Here is an 18,779-nt window from a genome sequence, read left to right as displayed (position 1 = left end):
GCGTTCTAAAGTTATCTATTGACTGCTTGGCAAAAGATATCACGCTCTCTCTCTCTCTCTCTCTCTCTCTTTCCCGGTAATGCACGTGTGCGTTCTCTGGTAAAACGAATGCGTGCCGACTACCAGCAAAAGTGCGTACCGCATCAATATCATATCGTTATTGATAGTAAAGAGAGTCATATTAAATTTATGTTATTCGCCATCACAATATTAAATGCTGCAACGTTTCATGAATTATAATGAGGGAATATAATAATAATACGAACATTTTATCTATACGTTTAAATTAATCTTTTTATTAAGAATTAAACGAGAATTTATTAGTTAACGTTTAACATTTACAATAAAATCAATTAAGGTCTTGATCTTCATGTTTATTATTCTCAGCCATTTTAGGCTTTTCATTTTGTCAAAAAAAAAAAAAAAAAAAAAAAAAAAAAATCTCGTAGAATAGCCAATTGCAAGTCTCGGCAAGATTTCGCACACAGTAGACGTGCGTGAAACAAATGCGTGCCCTTTGCCAAGATTCTTCTTCACGCACGGCAGCCCGGCGAGGTGATTACATCCTTGTGCCAACTGGATACCATGCCAGAATCAGGAACGGTCTTGAAAGATCGAGGGATAGCGATAGAACGAGCGAAGAAATTGTTAGGACATAAGTAGGGAATTACACGTGCCAGGTGAATTATGAACGGCGATCGGTCTCGAAATACGAACGCCTGTGTAAAAGGTAAAAGGCCCCTGAGACAACAGATCGGGGAACAAATTTATTGCTCGCATCCGGCCGGATATCGTCGAAAATAAAGCTCGCGCTTTGCCACTCGCATGGCTCGAGTGAGAAAACTTAACGTTTTGCGTCGTGAATTGTTTGCGGACATAACATAAACGGCCGGATTCGTGAAGATAATAAATTTCCTTAATCGATGTGTATTTAGAAAGATATTTCTAATCTAAGTGACAACGAAAGGTATCCTTATTTTATAACTTCTACAATTTTTAATATATAATTTTGAGCTTTTTATAAAACTGAAATAAAATTTTATAAAATTTTAAATCAAATGAAATTTTAAATCTTTCAGTCCATGATTAAAAATTTTAAGAAATTAAATGTTTTGAACAAATAATAATTTGAAATAATGACATACCTACCTTATTTATATTTTGTTGAAAATATTATATATTGTCTGTATCGGTGAAAAGCTAAGTTTATACTCGACTAACACGCGATAATGTAAACAAAAAATAGAAAGGCGAGGTAAAAATTATACATCTGACAACGAACATTTGTTGAAAATTATTTTCCTCGCAATTGCAAATAGAAACTCTTCCAAATTGCTTTCAAATATAAACATTTCGTTTTATAATTAACCATAGTTTTATTTAAATAAAACTGAAGAAGGATTAAAAAATAAATCATAGCGATTTAATATTTTTAAAACGCAAAATATTTGATTGACGCAATCTCAGCTTCTATACGATTATATAAATCAAATGTTGCAAAATACGGATTTTATATATATATAATAACATATTTAATTCTAGTTTGGCAGTTAAATTTATCAAAAATGCCCAGTCACTTTTATAAAGTAGATTTGATTAAATCTGACAAAATAATTAATTATAATCATCAAAATATGAAATCTTTCTCTTATTAGCAGGCTCTTATTGATTTGTAAGAATTAAATTATTATTTTGTCGATGATAAAACTATCAATATATCTAATATTATATATATTACTTATTTAAAACAGATTAAAAAAAGAAATCTGATGCCTAACAAATCTAACAGAGTTTGGCGAACAATATTGATAAATAAATATTACAGCATTTGTGCAAGTCGGTGTGATGGTTTCATTATCGATTTTCAAGCAACGTGTTAGTTGCAATAGTCGAGAATCGAAATTGCGCGAGATATACACGAAGTAGTTTCTCACAGTGCGAGATATAGCTGTAAATACCCTTATCATGTTGCTTTCCCGTTTCCATCGAGATGGCTTCGAGCTATGCCCGTGACACATCTCGCTTCTCGTAACGCATTGCATGGAATTATACGCTCTGCCGTTTACCGATATAATTATACGCCTGCCAAACACCGCGAAGTTTCGACGTGCCGAAAATTTGTAACACGCAACTTTACTTGGCAAACTGATTTCGGCCTTCATTCACGAAAGTTGAGCGCCCACGCTAATTGCGTATTGTTTTATTAAATTAATGCGCGAGATATCTCGCTACCGCATTAAATTAAGCTCTTCTTCGGCAATGACTCCAGACTGGTAATAATTCATCGAACAACGCTGTAAAAAGAGCGTTGAGATACATACAGCGTACATATATCGACAATAATTTTATTGTTTGATAAAAAATGTAGAAATTTTTAGCAAATATACCAAATTACTATTCGAGAGTCATTCGTTTAATAATTAGTCGAGCTATGTATATTTTAACTTCAATATGCATATTTTGCAAATTGCAATTTTAAATCTTTTCTAATATTTTCTTGCAAACATTCCCTGGAATTTATTAACGTAAAATTCTGCATTTTATGCGAAACTGAACCTAATATCGGATCGCATAATTTGAAACGTAAAGCTTCCTATCCCGGCTCTCCAATTTTCACGCACATTGGCGTGCAACCGGGAAACGCGTGGAATCGAAAATGCACCGCGCCGGTCTCCGATTACGATCGCGTCAGAAATATACCGTTTCACCGTAGCAGACAACTCGATCCTCTTTTTATCATCCTCTTTTCCCGGTACTTTTTTCCGAGAGCATCGATTTATACGTCGGCGTCGGCTTGAAAATGTATCGGACGCTGCAGTTTCGCATCTCCACGCGTTGTCACGCCAAGTGCAATGCGCACGCGATGCAGAAACGTTCGGCAGCCGTAACATTGTTCGTCTCGACGCGGACTTCGATACCGCCTGACAAAGGAATTAATCGAATTACATCGGCGGGAGAAAGAATATCAGCTTCTGAAATGGACACGTACATATACATGTGCAGATATTGCGATATAAAATACGCATAGTCGCTCGGAAATAAATTCTAAACTTCATCTGTCACTTCCTATCATATATCAAATAGTACGAATTATCATAGACAATTAATTATTGTATAGGAACAATCGCGAAAACTATAGGTGTTATTTAACGACGCGCAGTGAATACGACTAGTATTACCTTTGGTATATCAGGCCGTAGTTACCAAGTTCTCTTCCAACGTCACATTAAAAAGATATAATAATTAGAATTCTCGTGTTTTCTCGTTAATTAGTATAATATGTAATAATTAAATACGATAACATGTTTTCTTGATTCTTAATACAATTATATTTTTAACTCTCTTATATTTATATGAAAAAGAAAGAGAGAAAAAGAAAGCAAGGATGAAGAGCAGAGTAGAAAAGTGAAAGAACTTTCCTCTGGGGAACAATAGCGGCCGAATTGGGAACCGATGTATTACGTCGAAAAACAAAGAACAAAATACCAGTTTCTCGGTAAGAGAGCGAGTTATCTCGCTTGATAAGATTCTTCGGTGAGTTTTATTGTAGATCGGTACCGTACGCGTTTGAAAATTCACACCGAGTTCCATTGTGCGCGTGTTGATATAAAGTATGAAAGCTGGATCCACGATCTCAAATGCATCTCAAGAAGGACGTGGTCTACGGCACGCTTTTTCACGATCGTACTAGAAAATTCAGACAATTCATTGCTTTGTTTTAGCTGACGCATAGAGATGGATTCTAATAGAATGGTTCTTCTTTCACGGATCAGGATACATTTGCACATAGAGTAGCTTTGAATGCGTCAAAAACTGCGGCGGAATTGACGTGAAAAAATAATACGTCAGAGAAAAAGTTGTTTGCGAGAGGTAGAGAAACGAAGAAAAAAAAAACACTACGAATTTTATAATTAATATTTGCATAATTGAAACGGTTTATATTAATATTAATACTCTCTCTGGTAATTTCAGTTTTATATTTATTTGATATATATAATTAAATGTATATATACAATATGTATAACTTAATACATAAGATTATAAAATTTCGTAATCTTGATTTATTTTATATTTAAGTAACACTGTAATATACATATGTATTCATTTAAGACGTTTTTAAGACTTAGTGGAAAAATCTTTGATAAAATATTCACATATCTTGAATTTTCTACATTTCTCATTTTTCGTTAAGAATTTGTTTTTCAATATTTAAAATCTTCGTTCTTTTAAGAATATCTTTGGTATCTTTTTTTTACATGCTTTTAATAATATTATATTATTGTATTAATTCTTGTACTAAAGGAATTTTCTTCTCTTAAATAAATAAATAAATATTTTTTACAACATTTGTATGCTAAAATGTGTGACCGAAACACAAAAAATCATAACTAATCTATCTTCAAATAATTTTTATCTCTTATAATTCATTGATAAAAATTGGTTCAATTTTTATCGTTTTTCCCCCTTTATCTCAACATGTCTGATACGAAGAAATGCGAATTGATGCATTTTGATTAGAAACTATTTTCGTGTGCACTTTGAAACGAAAAAGTCTGTGATGCTTGAGCTTCGTAGACGAGAAAACGTATCGTCGAGTGTGTCTTCCGTGAAAGAAAGTCTTGATCATTGATCTGACTCTTTCTTTTATACTTGCCGTGCGCACGGAAGCGTGCACGATGAAATTCGCCGGGGAATGTTATACCAAGCGCGGTCTCGCTGGAAATTGTGTTTCGCTGTTTGTTCCTCCGTCCGTTCAGGAGCTGACATTAATTTAACCTTGTACGAGGTGTATCTAAAAAGTTCCGCCAACGCGAGCGCGAAGCAAAGACAGATGACGTTTGCAGAGAACTGAATTCTTACCTCTCGCTGTAACATATCACAGCGCGCGGTATTTGAAAAGAGAAGTAATATAAATATATCAAATAAAACTGCTCCATTGTTACTTGCGAATATCGAATGGATTCAGATCTTATTAACATTGTTATCCGATATAATATTCTATTACGTGAAATTTTTATTTTATTAAATTTTATATGAAATATTGAAAAGGTAACGATTATATCAGTGATTTTATTTCTCCAAGCTAACAAAAAATTTTTATTTAGAATCTCGATATCATCGACTCTCGATGTTATTATAGAGCTTATTCGAATTCAAGCTTTTTTCGTTAAGAATTTGATAATTTATTTTTCAATATTTAAAATCTTTGTTCTTTTAAAAATACCTTTGGTAAATTATCTTTTTTTACATGCTTTTAATAATATTTTATTATTGTATTAATTCTTGTACTAAAGGAATTTTTTCCTCTGTTAAATAAATAAATAAATAAATAAATAATAAATAATTAATTTCCAGTGATGTTAAATTCTACAGTTACACGAATTTGACTCAAAGTTTTATAGCGTGTATCGGGTCTTGTCGACATAAAATTTCTATGGAGAGCGAAAGGGCTGAAAATGGGTTGGCGAGGTCGGGAATTGTGGGTCTCGAGGTGCAGCAGACGACAATAGTAGTCCACCGACGAGAACTAGCAATTTCTCAGTTCGGCGAACGGCCGTGGAAAATTGAGAAACTATTTTCACACGCGGTACGTCATCCCCATCGAACACCAATGGTAGCACAATGTACTCCCGTTGATACGCCTCGACCATACAGGGTGCACCGGCGCGATAGTCTTGCTCACCTCTATCGACAGAGCATTTCGTCGCGATAATTCTCTCTTTTTTTTTTTTTTTTTTTTTTTTTTTTATATCAAGTGAAATATAGCCTTCATCAAACATGCGGGAATTTAATGACTTTACGAAGAGTGAAAAGTAATCTTCCGTCAAGCTTTACTGTACCTTTGGGAGACGTTCGAAGGATATCCGTCGCATTTGCGCTAAATAACTTTGCAGAACGATTCACGGTGTCGATGAGATGGTGAGTTTAATTTCGGTACTCTTTCGGACGAAGAAATATACTCTCCTGTCGAAGCAAGACAAACAAGGTAAAAATAAATGTTTGGAAAATTGCGTATTTTTCAGAAAGAAAGAGAAAGAAGATTATTTATATCGTGATCTTTTTAAAGTGGATGAAAAAGAAATAAATATATCTTGTAAAAGCCAGGCAATATTGTATTGAAAAAATAGAAGATATATTTAATGGTACAATATTTTTCTTACTTGTTAACTTTATGGAAAAATTCATGGATTTGACTTTTCCAGAAAAAACTCTCTCTTACTCTTTCAAAACCGAATGAATAAAATAACTGATACACTTCGCCCGACCTTGACCCGTTCAGCCAATATTATAGAATGCCTTTTCATGAGGATAACGAGATGTAGATTAGATTGCGGTTTTCACCCGGTAGATCCGTCGCGTCGTTTTGCAACAGACCGCATATGCGAAATATATATATATATATATGCGCGTCACGACATTTGGCAATTACCTCGGCATGTACGAGCACTCGATACGCGCGTATAACGTCGCCTGTTCACTCGGGCGAATACTCGTGTGGACGACAAGCCATAAACGGTATAAGCGGCAATGAACGGCGCACTAAAACGCGTCCCGAGACGCGTTTTGACTGTCGAACGCCTAATGCAATTTGGCAGTTGTCGAACAACTGCCGATCGAGGTGGACTGCGGAAAACACTTTTACTTTATTAAATTTCTCACTTTATGGATACTGACATCTGTCATCTAAATTTAGTAAAAATTTCTCTTTTCTTCAGACAGTTTTTATGAGAAGGACGTGAGTCTTGCCCGACAATGGGGAAAGTGCCAAAGCAAAAAGCGGAAAGAATTACAGCAAGCTCGTTGTGAAAGTGTACTCTGAGGATAGTTTTCATTGCATTACAATGTATGTAGGGTTGTTTAACTAGCGTGCCGCGGTCCTGCGAGGGTGGCAAATACACGCATCGGCGCATATTTCGCGGAAGTGCTTTGCCGCTTTCGTGCATTGCCGACGAGCATGTATGTATACATTAACGAACGATACCATCGTCGTGTAATATTTGCTTCGAGCTCTCTCGTTTCCCCATTATCGCCCATCGGTTGCGGCCGGGAGGAAGGGGGCGCAGGGAGGGGGAGGAGGGAAGAGCTGTCGCTTTCGATCGTTTCAACGATTGTGATTTGCGCCATCGCTGCCGCCGTTGTCGCCGATTGTTACGAGCACATGAACCAACGTTCTGTTTACCTGTTATTTTCCTGTTCGATAGTCCGCAAACTAATTCCAACAAAGTGAATGACGGTACGTACGCCTGGTATCCCCGTCCATTTATCAGGATACTTTAATTTTCTCTCACAATCAATATTTTATCTCCCACCTTGTCGTCCCTCTGTCCTAAGGAATTAATAGCGCGAGTACCGATATAAATCTGTGCTGACACTTTAGGCGCGCTAGCGCCAGGTAAATGAGAGTCAGGCTACAGGTAAGAGAAGCGAGCGTGCGAAAGTAAAAGCGAAAGGGGCAAGGCAAAATAGAATGGTTTCGTTCCACTGAAATTATGTCCTTCCGCTTGTGCGGAATCTCGTCACCTCGGGATCGGGATGGCTTGCTAGCAGACGCGATTTAATTAAGATACGAACAATCCGGGACACGCGAGAGAGACTCATGCCCGATGGAAATATCGGAAAATATGAGGATCGTGCCGGCGCCGACGCCGGCGTCGCCTTCGTCACCCCGTGTCACACTGGAAGTTTTCCAACGACGCGATTACTAGCATCTCGCATAATAATAACGGACATTCTTCGGATTGCAATGGGAATATGGATAGGTAATTAAACGACAGTCGACCATTTATACAAGTGGAAAAATTTACAGCCGTTATACATGTATGCAGTCATCTTTGCAACGAGATGAGAAGTTGTGGCCATTATGTATACATATATGTATATATTGCTGCAAAAAGAAAATAGGATAGGTATTACACTGAAGCTTAAGCGACGAGGTTCATAATAAATATGTGTACATGAAATATTTAAAAACAAAAATATTAACTTTACGATGTTTAAAATATTTTCGCTTTTAATACTGTTTTACGGTTTGTTGTTTCAGTTGGTGCGATGTACGTGTGCATGCTGTACGCCATACTTTTTTTAAAGTTATGGTCGTACATACAAGTGAACATGTGGTGCCGCTTGAGCAGCCGAAAGAAAACTACGCAAGGCGGAATGAGACGTCAGTTGTCCTACAATAATCTTCAGTGTAAGTACATATGTATATAAAAAGTGATATATATTATTATTTCTTTGCTTTGTGTATTTTATTATCGCTATATATTTATGCGTGTATATTTTCTGTGCGTGTCTGCAACATAAATTATTATCAGAAGGCTAAAGATAAAAAAAAACAAAAGGACGGAAAAAATATTTCTTATGGTATATTTTTGCATACTCATATTTACGATTTATTTTACTGTCTTCGCTATATCATTGTTTCAACGCATACGAATGACTATTTTTTTACGTAACCTGTCATCTGCCGTATGTTCTTTTGTTTTTCTTTTTTTTTTTTTTTTTTTTTTATGGTGCTATAATGCTGTAACACGTTTCATCGATGCCGTCAGAATCCTACTTAAACGGAAGTTCTTCGCTCGGGCGGAAGTCGACGGCGTAAATCTGCGTCGTTACGAGCGTCGTTACGTGCATTTACGCTTACAGATAATGCGTACATCCAAGTAGTGCAAACATGTTACGTACGAATCGGTAATTCACTGCATTCGCGGTATTTGCACGCTTCTGAAATGTATGCATGCATCGTCGTGACATATATGTGTATGCGCAATTCGTATATATGCGTATGAGTGTGACTACTCTACTATATATATATATATAATATATATCTAACTATATATATATGTATACATAAGATATGTGGAGAGAAATAATTTCCACTTAATTTAAACTATCGATCTCTCAGGTCTGCCTATGTTTCCGGTGCTGGATGCAGCGGATGCGTGGTCGGTATCGATTATTCAGATGCGAGCGACAAAGTCAAATTATATGAACGGTCTTTCTCCAATAAACCCACAATGCGGAATGTTAACCCTTCTTCTGTCTTTTCTGCAGCCGTAGCGACATTAAAGCAGCGAGCTGATGCGTTTGCACTTTTAATCGTGATTGCGCAAACGATCGATCCACACGCCCGACGTGACGGAGTTGATTGGCGCGTATGTCGAATGGATTCCAATCGCGTTTAGGTCGATGCTCGATGATTTATACGCTGTCACGTGAAGCTTGTTTTGCACGAGAACATACCGGGAAAAAATTATTAAGAATAGTTAGAGTGTCAAAATAGAGATATTACTTGAAATTTTCGAGATTTTTTTTTATCTCCCGATGCACGCTCTCTAAATTAATTTTAAAACAGGAAAAAAATATTTATTAGAACTTTTTGATGCTTTTGAATATACGTGAAAAAGCGAGTCCGAATGGGCTTTCATATGCAGATGTGTGCACATGCTGTTGATTGCAAAAATACGAATGCACGATAAGCAAGGTGTTTACGCTTCATCGAAGCGAGAATTTTCTCATGAACGCGTAATTTCCTCTAAATTTGGCGCTTGCTAACATCCAGGGTTTCTCTACATCGCGTTTCGCATCGAAAATTAAGATATTATATTCGATATTATATTCCTCGATATATGGATACATCTATATTCGTGCTTGGCGTTCCACTCGCAACTAATTAGCCCGTTATCCGACCGGCTGATCCGCGTTGTTCTCGCGTCGAGGAGTGTCCTAATTACGACGCAAAAAGTGACGTAGCTTGATATAATTATCGAGAGCCTGTGTTTGCGCGACGGTTGGACGTTCATCGCGAGGCGACCTGACCGGATGTGACGACAACCGGCCGATCGATCGATCGGACAAATGGAATCGACAAAAGCCCGCCCGCGGGACTCCGTTATTACGATCACGAGCTTCGTGTAATCCAGCGTACCGCGCGGACGCCGTGTAATTTTCGCTCTCTCCGCCTAACCCAGGTCCCTATGTGTGGCGCGTCGTATTATTACGCCCGTAATGACGACGTAGAATCAACCGCGGAGCCTGTAACCCAGCCTAGCGCGTATACGCATCGTGAAGGCGGGGCACTCTTCGCGTTTTTGTTCGTCGCGGCTCGATCGATCATGCGAGAAATGAAGCTTCGTCGGCTCTTGCCTTTTCTAGGAAGAAAAGCCTGGGAACTTCACCTTTATTTCTTACGTACATCCCCACAAAAGTTTATATCTTTTGTACTTCAAGTAATGTGCATACATCGAATTTTTCTCTCGAAAATCGATCTACGATTACTTTAATGAGATAACTTTTAAATAATAGAGAATAAAGTGAATAAAAAATAAACTGTGGGTGCACCTGGTACAATGATCAGACACAAGAGTAAAAAAAGCTAGTGGAAGCTGGAAAAATTAAAAGGAATCGGTATTTAATTTAAGAGAGTACAAGAGTCGAAAGAAAAATGGATGTCGATGTCGTTGTTAGGTCTGCGTCGCGTCAAGGATGCAAGACAATTTACGAGTCTGCCAGGATTGCGTGATCAAAGATCACAAGCAATCGTGTCGACCAGCGAAAGTCTCTTCTTCCTCTTTTTTCGGCGGTGCCGGTGCTTAATTTGTGAGACTTCTCATTTGAGCGGCGTCCTCGTAAGGTTGCTACCTCTTCCACTCCCTAACGTTACCTTTGCTCCTCGATATCGATCCCTTTTTACGCTCGTCGCTCGTCGTTCGTTCGCCGCGCCAGTTTCGAGATATATGAACGAGGGTGGTCTTAAACGCGAGGCATCCCTTGGCACAAAAGACGAAATTACATCGGCCCTTGAGACACCCTCGGGCCGAGATTGAAAAAAATAGAAATTACACCCGTCGTGAACGGAAGCTCGCTCGATTCTACTACGTCCCCACGAGATTTCCTTCTTCTCTTCGATACAACCATGATCCCCGATCTTTTTCCACCCTTCTGCGACTATCTATGGACGTGATAGAAGCTGCTAAAAAGACCCGAGAGCGGATGTTACGCGATTGGGAAATACAAAGTTGATCTTCGTTATAACATTATAAATTTTTTTAAACTCATTTTTTAAACACCAAAATTAGATGTTAATCTATCATTAGTGATTTGAAAAATCAAAACTCACTAATTCAATCATTTAATGAAATTAATTTGTTAATAAATATTTAAAAATATTTAAAAAATGATTTTTAATCAATTTTTAAAATGATTAAAATTAAATTATTAAAATTAGCAGAGTTAACAATAATAGATATAAATCTATAATCACAGATTTCTGAATATTGACCACAAAATAATCCGAGCTAACACCATAAGTGTTACATAAATAATATAATTTAATTGATCTGTGAAATTGAATTTTAAATCTATTTTAATTTTTAATGATAGAATTGTTCATGAATGAATTACATCTATTGATGCTGTTAAAGTCCAAATAGAATAATTAAAAGATAAAATACGATTATCGGTATCTAATAAGCGAAATTAATTAAATTTTAATTTATTAAAGAGAATTGTAAATTACAACATATTTTCATACACGTGCGCATTTTTTCTTTTGTCAAACATAATCTTTTGTTATTATTTATAGTTAATTTAAAACATTAAAAGAGATCTAAATACAAGTATTATACATATATATATTTCATTATTTATTACGCTCAAATTTGCGGTAGAAGCTGTTGCGATTGCAATGGTGACACGATTAGTGACGTTACTGAAGACAGTTGATTGCTCACTTGATTCTGGTTTACACATGTATACCGAGTATAATTATTGTTATGCATTGTATATCATTGCTAGTAGTATGACATATTAATACAAGAACACATTAATACAAGATTACGTTATACAACCAAGTCATCTCTCAACCATATTGAGATGAAGAATATTGATCCGTCAAGAATGTGTCAAGGAACATCTATCGTAAGATAAAGTCTAACTAAAGAGGAAGTCTTACTAAAGAGAAACATTTCTTTAGGTCTTTATTCGATCACCATAAATACTGAATAAAGCGCAGATGAGTGGCATCAATTATCTTCTAATTTGCTTAATTAAACTCTTACATGTTATAAATTGTCATTTTATTTATCTACAAGAGAGCCAAAACAAAATACCTAATTTTTTATCTCTTATTATTTTAAACTGTTATTACACAGCAAATTATATTATAAATCAAGCGATATTAATAATTTTAATTTATATTAATTTTGCATATCAATAAAATTGATAAAAGAGTCAAACATTTTTTATAACTGACCAACCAGAAATATTTCGAATAAATACAAACAATTTCTGCAAGCCGAGAATTGTAGAGATCGGTTTGTAATTAACAAGCCACCGACGAAAGGAGAACGAAAGAGAGAGTGAAGGTTCACTGGTGCGGAAAGGTCGAAGATCACAGATTCGATCAAACGAATTTACGTGGAACATTAATGAATCATTAAACCATTTCCGTGTGCTTGCACTCGACAATCGTATATTTCAATATTCGTCAAATTACATTAAAATTTTATTATTTCTACTAATGTCTTTGCATAATTTATATTATGTTTTACTCAAGATGTTTTCTTTACGTGCTTTTATATGTTTATTAATAATCTAATATCTAATTTAATCGCAATATAATTGCCATACACGATTAATAATAAATGTAGACATACGTATATTATAACCATTGAGGATCATAATTATTTAATAATATATCATATATAATCTCATATTTCTGATTACTTGAAAAATGTCTGCAAACGATCGACCATTAGTTGACATGCGACATCCTGGGCGACATTTTTATAATAAAATTTTTTTCTTCTGTCATGTGATAATGGATCTCGAATGAAAAAGAAGAGAAAGAAAGGAGCAGCAACGTTTATTTTGTTCTACTCGAAGGGACAGGGAGGAAAAATGGAACGCGACGAAGTAAATGGAGGGCACGAGGAATTTAATTTGGTCGAATTCTTCTACATTTATTACGTAGGGATGTAAACGACGTCGGGGGGTTCTCGGTGGTCGACGTGGACGTCGATCGGTGTCGCAGCATCGAAGGACGAGCCGCGAGTAGCGCAAAATCCCGATGTCGCGACGCAACTGAGACTGTCGAGTACGAGCAGCAGTAGCGCGGCTTGGCAGTCGGCGCAACCAGGTCTTATTTGAATTCCAGATTGGATTATTCATCGGATTTGGATAATTGAGAGGATTCTATCCGTTACTGGTCCGCGTCGGAGTGGGATTAGACGCGCAGATGGGAATCCGCGTGCTTAGCGCGGCGCTGAGGAATTCCGAGCTTCCCTAACCGAGGAAATCGCGCGAGCGTTCGAGTTTTGTTGTTTAAGGACAACCTGAGAGAGACTCGAGACGAACGATTGTACGAAGGAAAATATAGTTATGAAATTTTTAGCAAGAGTCCTCTAGAAACTCGTATTTTAATTTTTAACAGACTGCGATCGAGCAAGTATTTAGAGTCAGTCAATCCTGCAAGTATTCTTCTTTGTAAGATACTTAGACCCTGTTAGTCCAACATTTTATTATGAATTCCATTCTTCTGATCTTCTCTTTGCTTTCAAACATAAAAGTTTCTCTATACAAATGTTTATTATCTATTCGGTTTTTATCTCTATCTTTTATCTTTCTCCGTTACGATCAATATATTGCTGCATATTTATTTACTTAAGAAAAACCATTTTCTTATTTAGAATAAAAGCAGTTAAAAGACAGTTTTAGCAACATTAACAACATCGTATATAATTTATTTTATACCTTTAATTAATGACACTAAAATATGATTTTTCTGTTGTAGCTTCCAGCATAAAACAAAGTGCGAGTGATGCCAATGACTTTGAGCATGAGAAGAATGATCGGGGAAATACATTGGTACAATATCCTGACAATTTAAACCTTGTCGATCTTTATTACTATATATTGGCACCTACTTTGTGCTATGAACTGAATTTTCCTAGAACACAGCGGATTCGTAAAAGGTGAGTGATCTTTGATTTTTATTTAGAATGGAATTGTTAAATTTCAATCGAAAACGTAATTTGTTTTTCGCAGAAATATCGTAGCAGTTTTTAACCAATTTTAACGATGGATTTTATCCGAAATCGAATTATTATTAACAGTTTTATTTAATCATCGCATAAAATCTCCATAGCTTCGTAAGATTAGAATCGACCTTTTGCCTGCTTTCGATATATCGAAAACTTTGATCAATCGTTTAGGAATTGGTTTGAAAACGAAAGTATTTTGAAAGTTATGCGAGATAGGTCCTCTAGTATATTTCCATTCCGACTGTTTCCTCGAAGCAATATAGTCTTGTTTCTGTTTACATATGTTTTCACGAATCCCCGCTATAGGTTCGCTTCGATCGGGAAGCGAGTCGAGTGAAAACTCGATATTGTCTGAGTTCGGTCACGCGAACGCATACATTGCGTGAGGCGTATAAATCCGTGTTTGTTCTCAGATTTCTCGTATAGATTTCGCCGTGGCGTAACCCTGCGCGATTCTCTTTCGCGTCTTATTTTCTTTTCGTAAAGAATGTCAACAGATGCTAAAGTCGCCGTTTTACGAAACTCAGATTCCTGCAAACGAATTCCGAAACTCCGGGAAGAAAATTTTAAGGATTCTTTGTGATTTTATTGAGAATATGAATTATTTATATCAGTCGAAATTGAAAAAACTTTAAAATAATATTTTATGTTGGATTTATATTGTATATGTATAATTTGAATTTATCGCAGTTATATTTTATTAACATAATTTAGTTATAGAAATGTGCGCAGAAGATTTCTCATAAATTCCAATAAAAGAGTTGCGCTGTTTGCTCAATTTTAATATATTAAATTGCAATTAACAGTTTGAGAGTAGTGTCTATTTTACGATATTATTAATATAATAATAATGTAAAATAGACTTTAATTATTATACACAGTAATTATTATACATATTAATAAAAAATTTAACATTAAATATATATCTTTAAACTCATAATTAAATTGATACTGATTCAAGTTTTGATTATTCATTTAATATCAATTATATATCCTGAATATTATCTTGAAAAGGTAATACATCATATTTCAATCACAGATATTTAATAAATCTACGCGTCTCCTATCTTTCTTCAAGTTCATTTTTCCGACTGTATCGTCATCCTTACCGGTTTTCATAGATCGCTTTTCCCTTTTGTGCACCAGTATGCTTTTCGTGCAGTCGCGCTCGTCGAAAAGTGCATCCAGACCTTGCTTGTCGCCGGCAGTTTACCGGAAACGAAACTCGCGCGGACGACGTGCCGTCGAATGGGAGCTTCGTTTCGCGCGACAGCACTCAAAAGTCGTATTTTCGATTTTTCGAGAATCGGTGTATGGTTGAGCGAGCGGGTATGGTATGATAACGAAAGAACGAGGGTGGGAAATTCATGGGGTTGGCTGGAAATCGGTTTGCGTCGTCGATAAAATCTGAGAGCAAATAGATGTGTACTGGTGTCGCATAATGATCAATGTAATAGAATCACGTGGAAACGAATTAGGTCGGACGGCCGATAAATTCGATAAAAGGTACATCTGCGCGTTCGCTGTAATGGCAGAAATATATATCTATGTAAAAACAAAAATATATATTTTCTCTTTTTCAATGATAGTTTTTATATATATATAATATTTCGTTTTATTAAAATATATGTAGAGAGTTTGAAATTATTGCACAAAATTTTTGCAAAATTTAAATCAAATGGAAATTAAATAAAACTATATACATATATATGTTTTATTTTTTATATTAAAATAATATTCTCCTTGTATATTATTATATATACATATATTCGTACTATTTAATTTACAGATTCCTTATAAAACGAATATTGGAAGTCCTTGTAGGATGCCAGGTGGTGATGTCGCTTTTCCAACAGTGGATGATACCTTCTGTGAAAAATTCATTGATTCCCTTTAGCGTGAGTATTTTAAATATTATTACATTCTTATAATATTTCAAGAAACAGCTTGTTTTGACTGTTGAATTTAAAAAAATTTAATTGGTTAAATTCCTGTAGGGAGAGAGAGGAGAGGAGGAGGAGCGAAAGAGAGAATACATTTCATATTTATAAAATTCTTCCAATAAATCAATTTTATGTTCGACGTAGTAACGTATTGTTCGCTCTTTTACCATCTTTTATTCTCGAACAAAATAGATAATGATCTATTGATGTCTCGTGCGATATCTTGCGCTTTATTACGGTAGCTAATAAGCTAATTATTTATCGTGGTGGTCATAAATAAACCCAACTAACCGTGAAAGCGAAATAACTGGTAAGATAGAGGAGGCCAGGAGACGAGCAGAAGTGTAATTTGGTTTCGGCAAATAGGTACGATCAATCTTTCGAGTAATGCTTCCGCCTGGAAATTCGATATATACAACAAATTCTATGTACAATCCGGCACAAGTATCACTGTGCTACCAAATTCTCTTGCGCGTTAAAATACGTAGGAAAAAGGGAGCTGTTGCATACGCTACAGTTGCTGTAATATTATTGCAAGTTGCATCTGGTAGGCAATATATCTCTTCACAATATAACGTTGCGTAATATCACGAATACGATGTAAATTGCATTTCTTAAAATGCTAAACAGACGCGAAAAGAAGGGGGACTAAGAGTTTCAGCGACACGTACAAAGTGTATTTTTTATCGCTTATATTCGCTCTAAAGTACCGCTCTGGTATATTTCATAATGTTAATAATTTTGTCGCGTGAAAATTCGCAGCATCTCCATCTGTCGCGACAACAAAACATTTACGGCAGAAACAGTATATATCCAATTTATTTTCGCGTTGTTGGCGGTTCTCTTGATAAAAATAAGCGAAAGTGAGAGGAGGGACGAAGAATGTGTCAGCGACATGTAGTTTTTCCCATTCGCGTCGCAATAATGCTCGGGGCACGCCATCAGTTTTTATCTCATGCGAAGTTAAATCCTCCTACCGCTATGATTTGCCAGTTATATTTGATCCTGCGGCAGGTTAACGCGAGTGATATTTTCGTTGCAAATATCCTGCGTGTTCACTTGCAGAGATGTCCCGTCGGTGCGATAAAATTTAAATACGTTCGCGGAATCTAAAATTGTCATTTATTGCTGACGTGAGATTCGTTGATAGAGATTTCAACGATATCTTAATTTTACTCTAATATCTCGAATTAAATAAAAATTGTATTCTCAATATCTGCGAACATTGAATTGGATATAATAGTTAACTTATTTATAATAATTTATTTTTTTTTTTTTCGAAGGAAAGAAAAAAACATAAAAATAAGGAACTGCAAATGTTTCGTAATAAATTATAACATATTATTAAATATATGTAATATACATTATATCATCTCTCTTTCTTTTTCTTCCTGACGTGATTTTTTTACATTTTTTTATAAAGGCAGATAATGAAGAGATGTAGCATATTTTAAATTAATTAAAAAAAATCCATACGCGCGCGTGCGTATGGAGAGAAACGGTTAATTAGCCAATTATCAATCGTCGCCGATGAGGTGTAATAAACGAACCGCTTAATTAAATAAGCTACATGTTGAGGTGAAAGAGGGACGAGAAAGGGAAGAGGATAATTTATAAAGCGCTAATTAAAGGAAGAGAAAACCTGATTTGATATTTATATATATTTTTTAATCTTGCCCGTGTGTGTATTTATATTTTTGATCACACGATAACAAAGGGTATGTCGATACATGCCGTAACCTAGCCTAAATGTGGCGAAAATTTTCCATTGCGTGCTCATGCGAGGACCATAGATTTAAATGGAACCTTTTACGTGGTCGAGCTTAACCACAGCTGATCCATGGTTGGCATCCGCGGTTCACCAGCTGTGCCTATATTTCATACATAATGTTATCGAGAATTCAGATTCTACCGTCAATTTGGTAGAGCTACTGATAATTCTACCATTCACACAAATACCACAGTAGTTAAAAATTAGCAAAAGAAATTTTTTCTTGAAAGCTATAAATTTGGTCGATAATACGCGATCGAAGATATTTATATTTATGTTTTTTATTGAGATAGGTACTCGTTTTATATAAATTTGTGATATAGAAATTAAGAGAGCACAAATGAAAATATATAATTAATTTTTTCATTACATTTAATAGATTTTTATCTCTTATCTAGAACGCTTTTTAATTTCTAATTATTTATGCAAACAAAACGTGCATCATAAATATGATATTGAAAGCACAATTAGATCAGAAATTCCAATTTTTGCTTCCAACATGATTAAAAATTAATTAGACGTTTTGCGCGCGTGTACCTCATATAATTAATAAAGCTATAATGAAACAGATGTACGCCAGTACAAATATGATAACGTCGACAACGTGTTTGCATTTGCTAAATTTGTATAATTAATAAACATGATATGTCTTTGTAGTAAAACTCATGTCATCATTGGAGAGAACAATCTCTTTGAAGCGCCTACCATCAAGTCTGGTCTGCGCACTCCCATGTTACAGCCAGATGCATTGTTGCGGAACTTTGCGAGAGTGTTAGCTGCTCCTTTCCATAACGGCGCTAGTCGGAACTTCCGAATTCGTGATTAGGCACGTTCCTTCTACCTCTATTGTGTTTGAAGCTGTATCTGCGCGTAGGATTATTAAACGTTTCGAATCACTTCGAATTGGAATCGACGCGAGCCACTCAACGGAGAATCGGTTCTCGGCCGCATGATTTCATGCCGCGGACAAATTGCTTCTGCAAATCGTTTGACGCCTCCCTCCTTCTCTCTCCTACATCTTTC

General features: G+C 35.7%; 1 protein-coding gene across 1 annotated transcript in view; it reads left to right on the top strand.

Annotated features, from left to right (window-relative positions):
• Positions 1 to 18,779, top strand: part of Mdy (diacylglycerol O-acyltransferase) — a 91,114-nt gene that overhangs the window by 53,632 nt on the left and 18,703 nt on the right. Inside the window, exons 6-8 of the mRNA XM_072893126.1 lie at positions 8,042 to 8,191; positions 13,793 to 13,973; positions 15,832 to 15,940. Coding sequence (XP_072749227.1) covers positions 8,042 to 8,191; positions 13,793 to 13,973; positions 15,832 to 15,940 — 440 coding nt within the window. The remainder of the gene's footprint in view (positions 1 to 8,041; positions 8,192 to 13,792; positions 13,974 to 15,831; positions 15,941 to 18,779) is intronic.

This window comes from Anoplolepis gracilipes, chromosome 1, assembly GCF_047496725.1.
Source record: "Anoplolepis gracilipes chromosome 1, ASM4749672v1, whole genome shotgun sequence".
Taxonomy (NCBI): Eukaryota; Metazoa; Arthropoda; class Insecta; order Hymenoptera; family Formicidae; genus Anoplolepis; species Anoplolepis gracilipes.
Note: the sequence above shows the minus strand (reverse complement) of the source record. Positions and strands in the feature narration are given on the sequence as shown.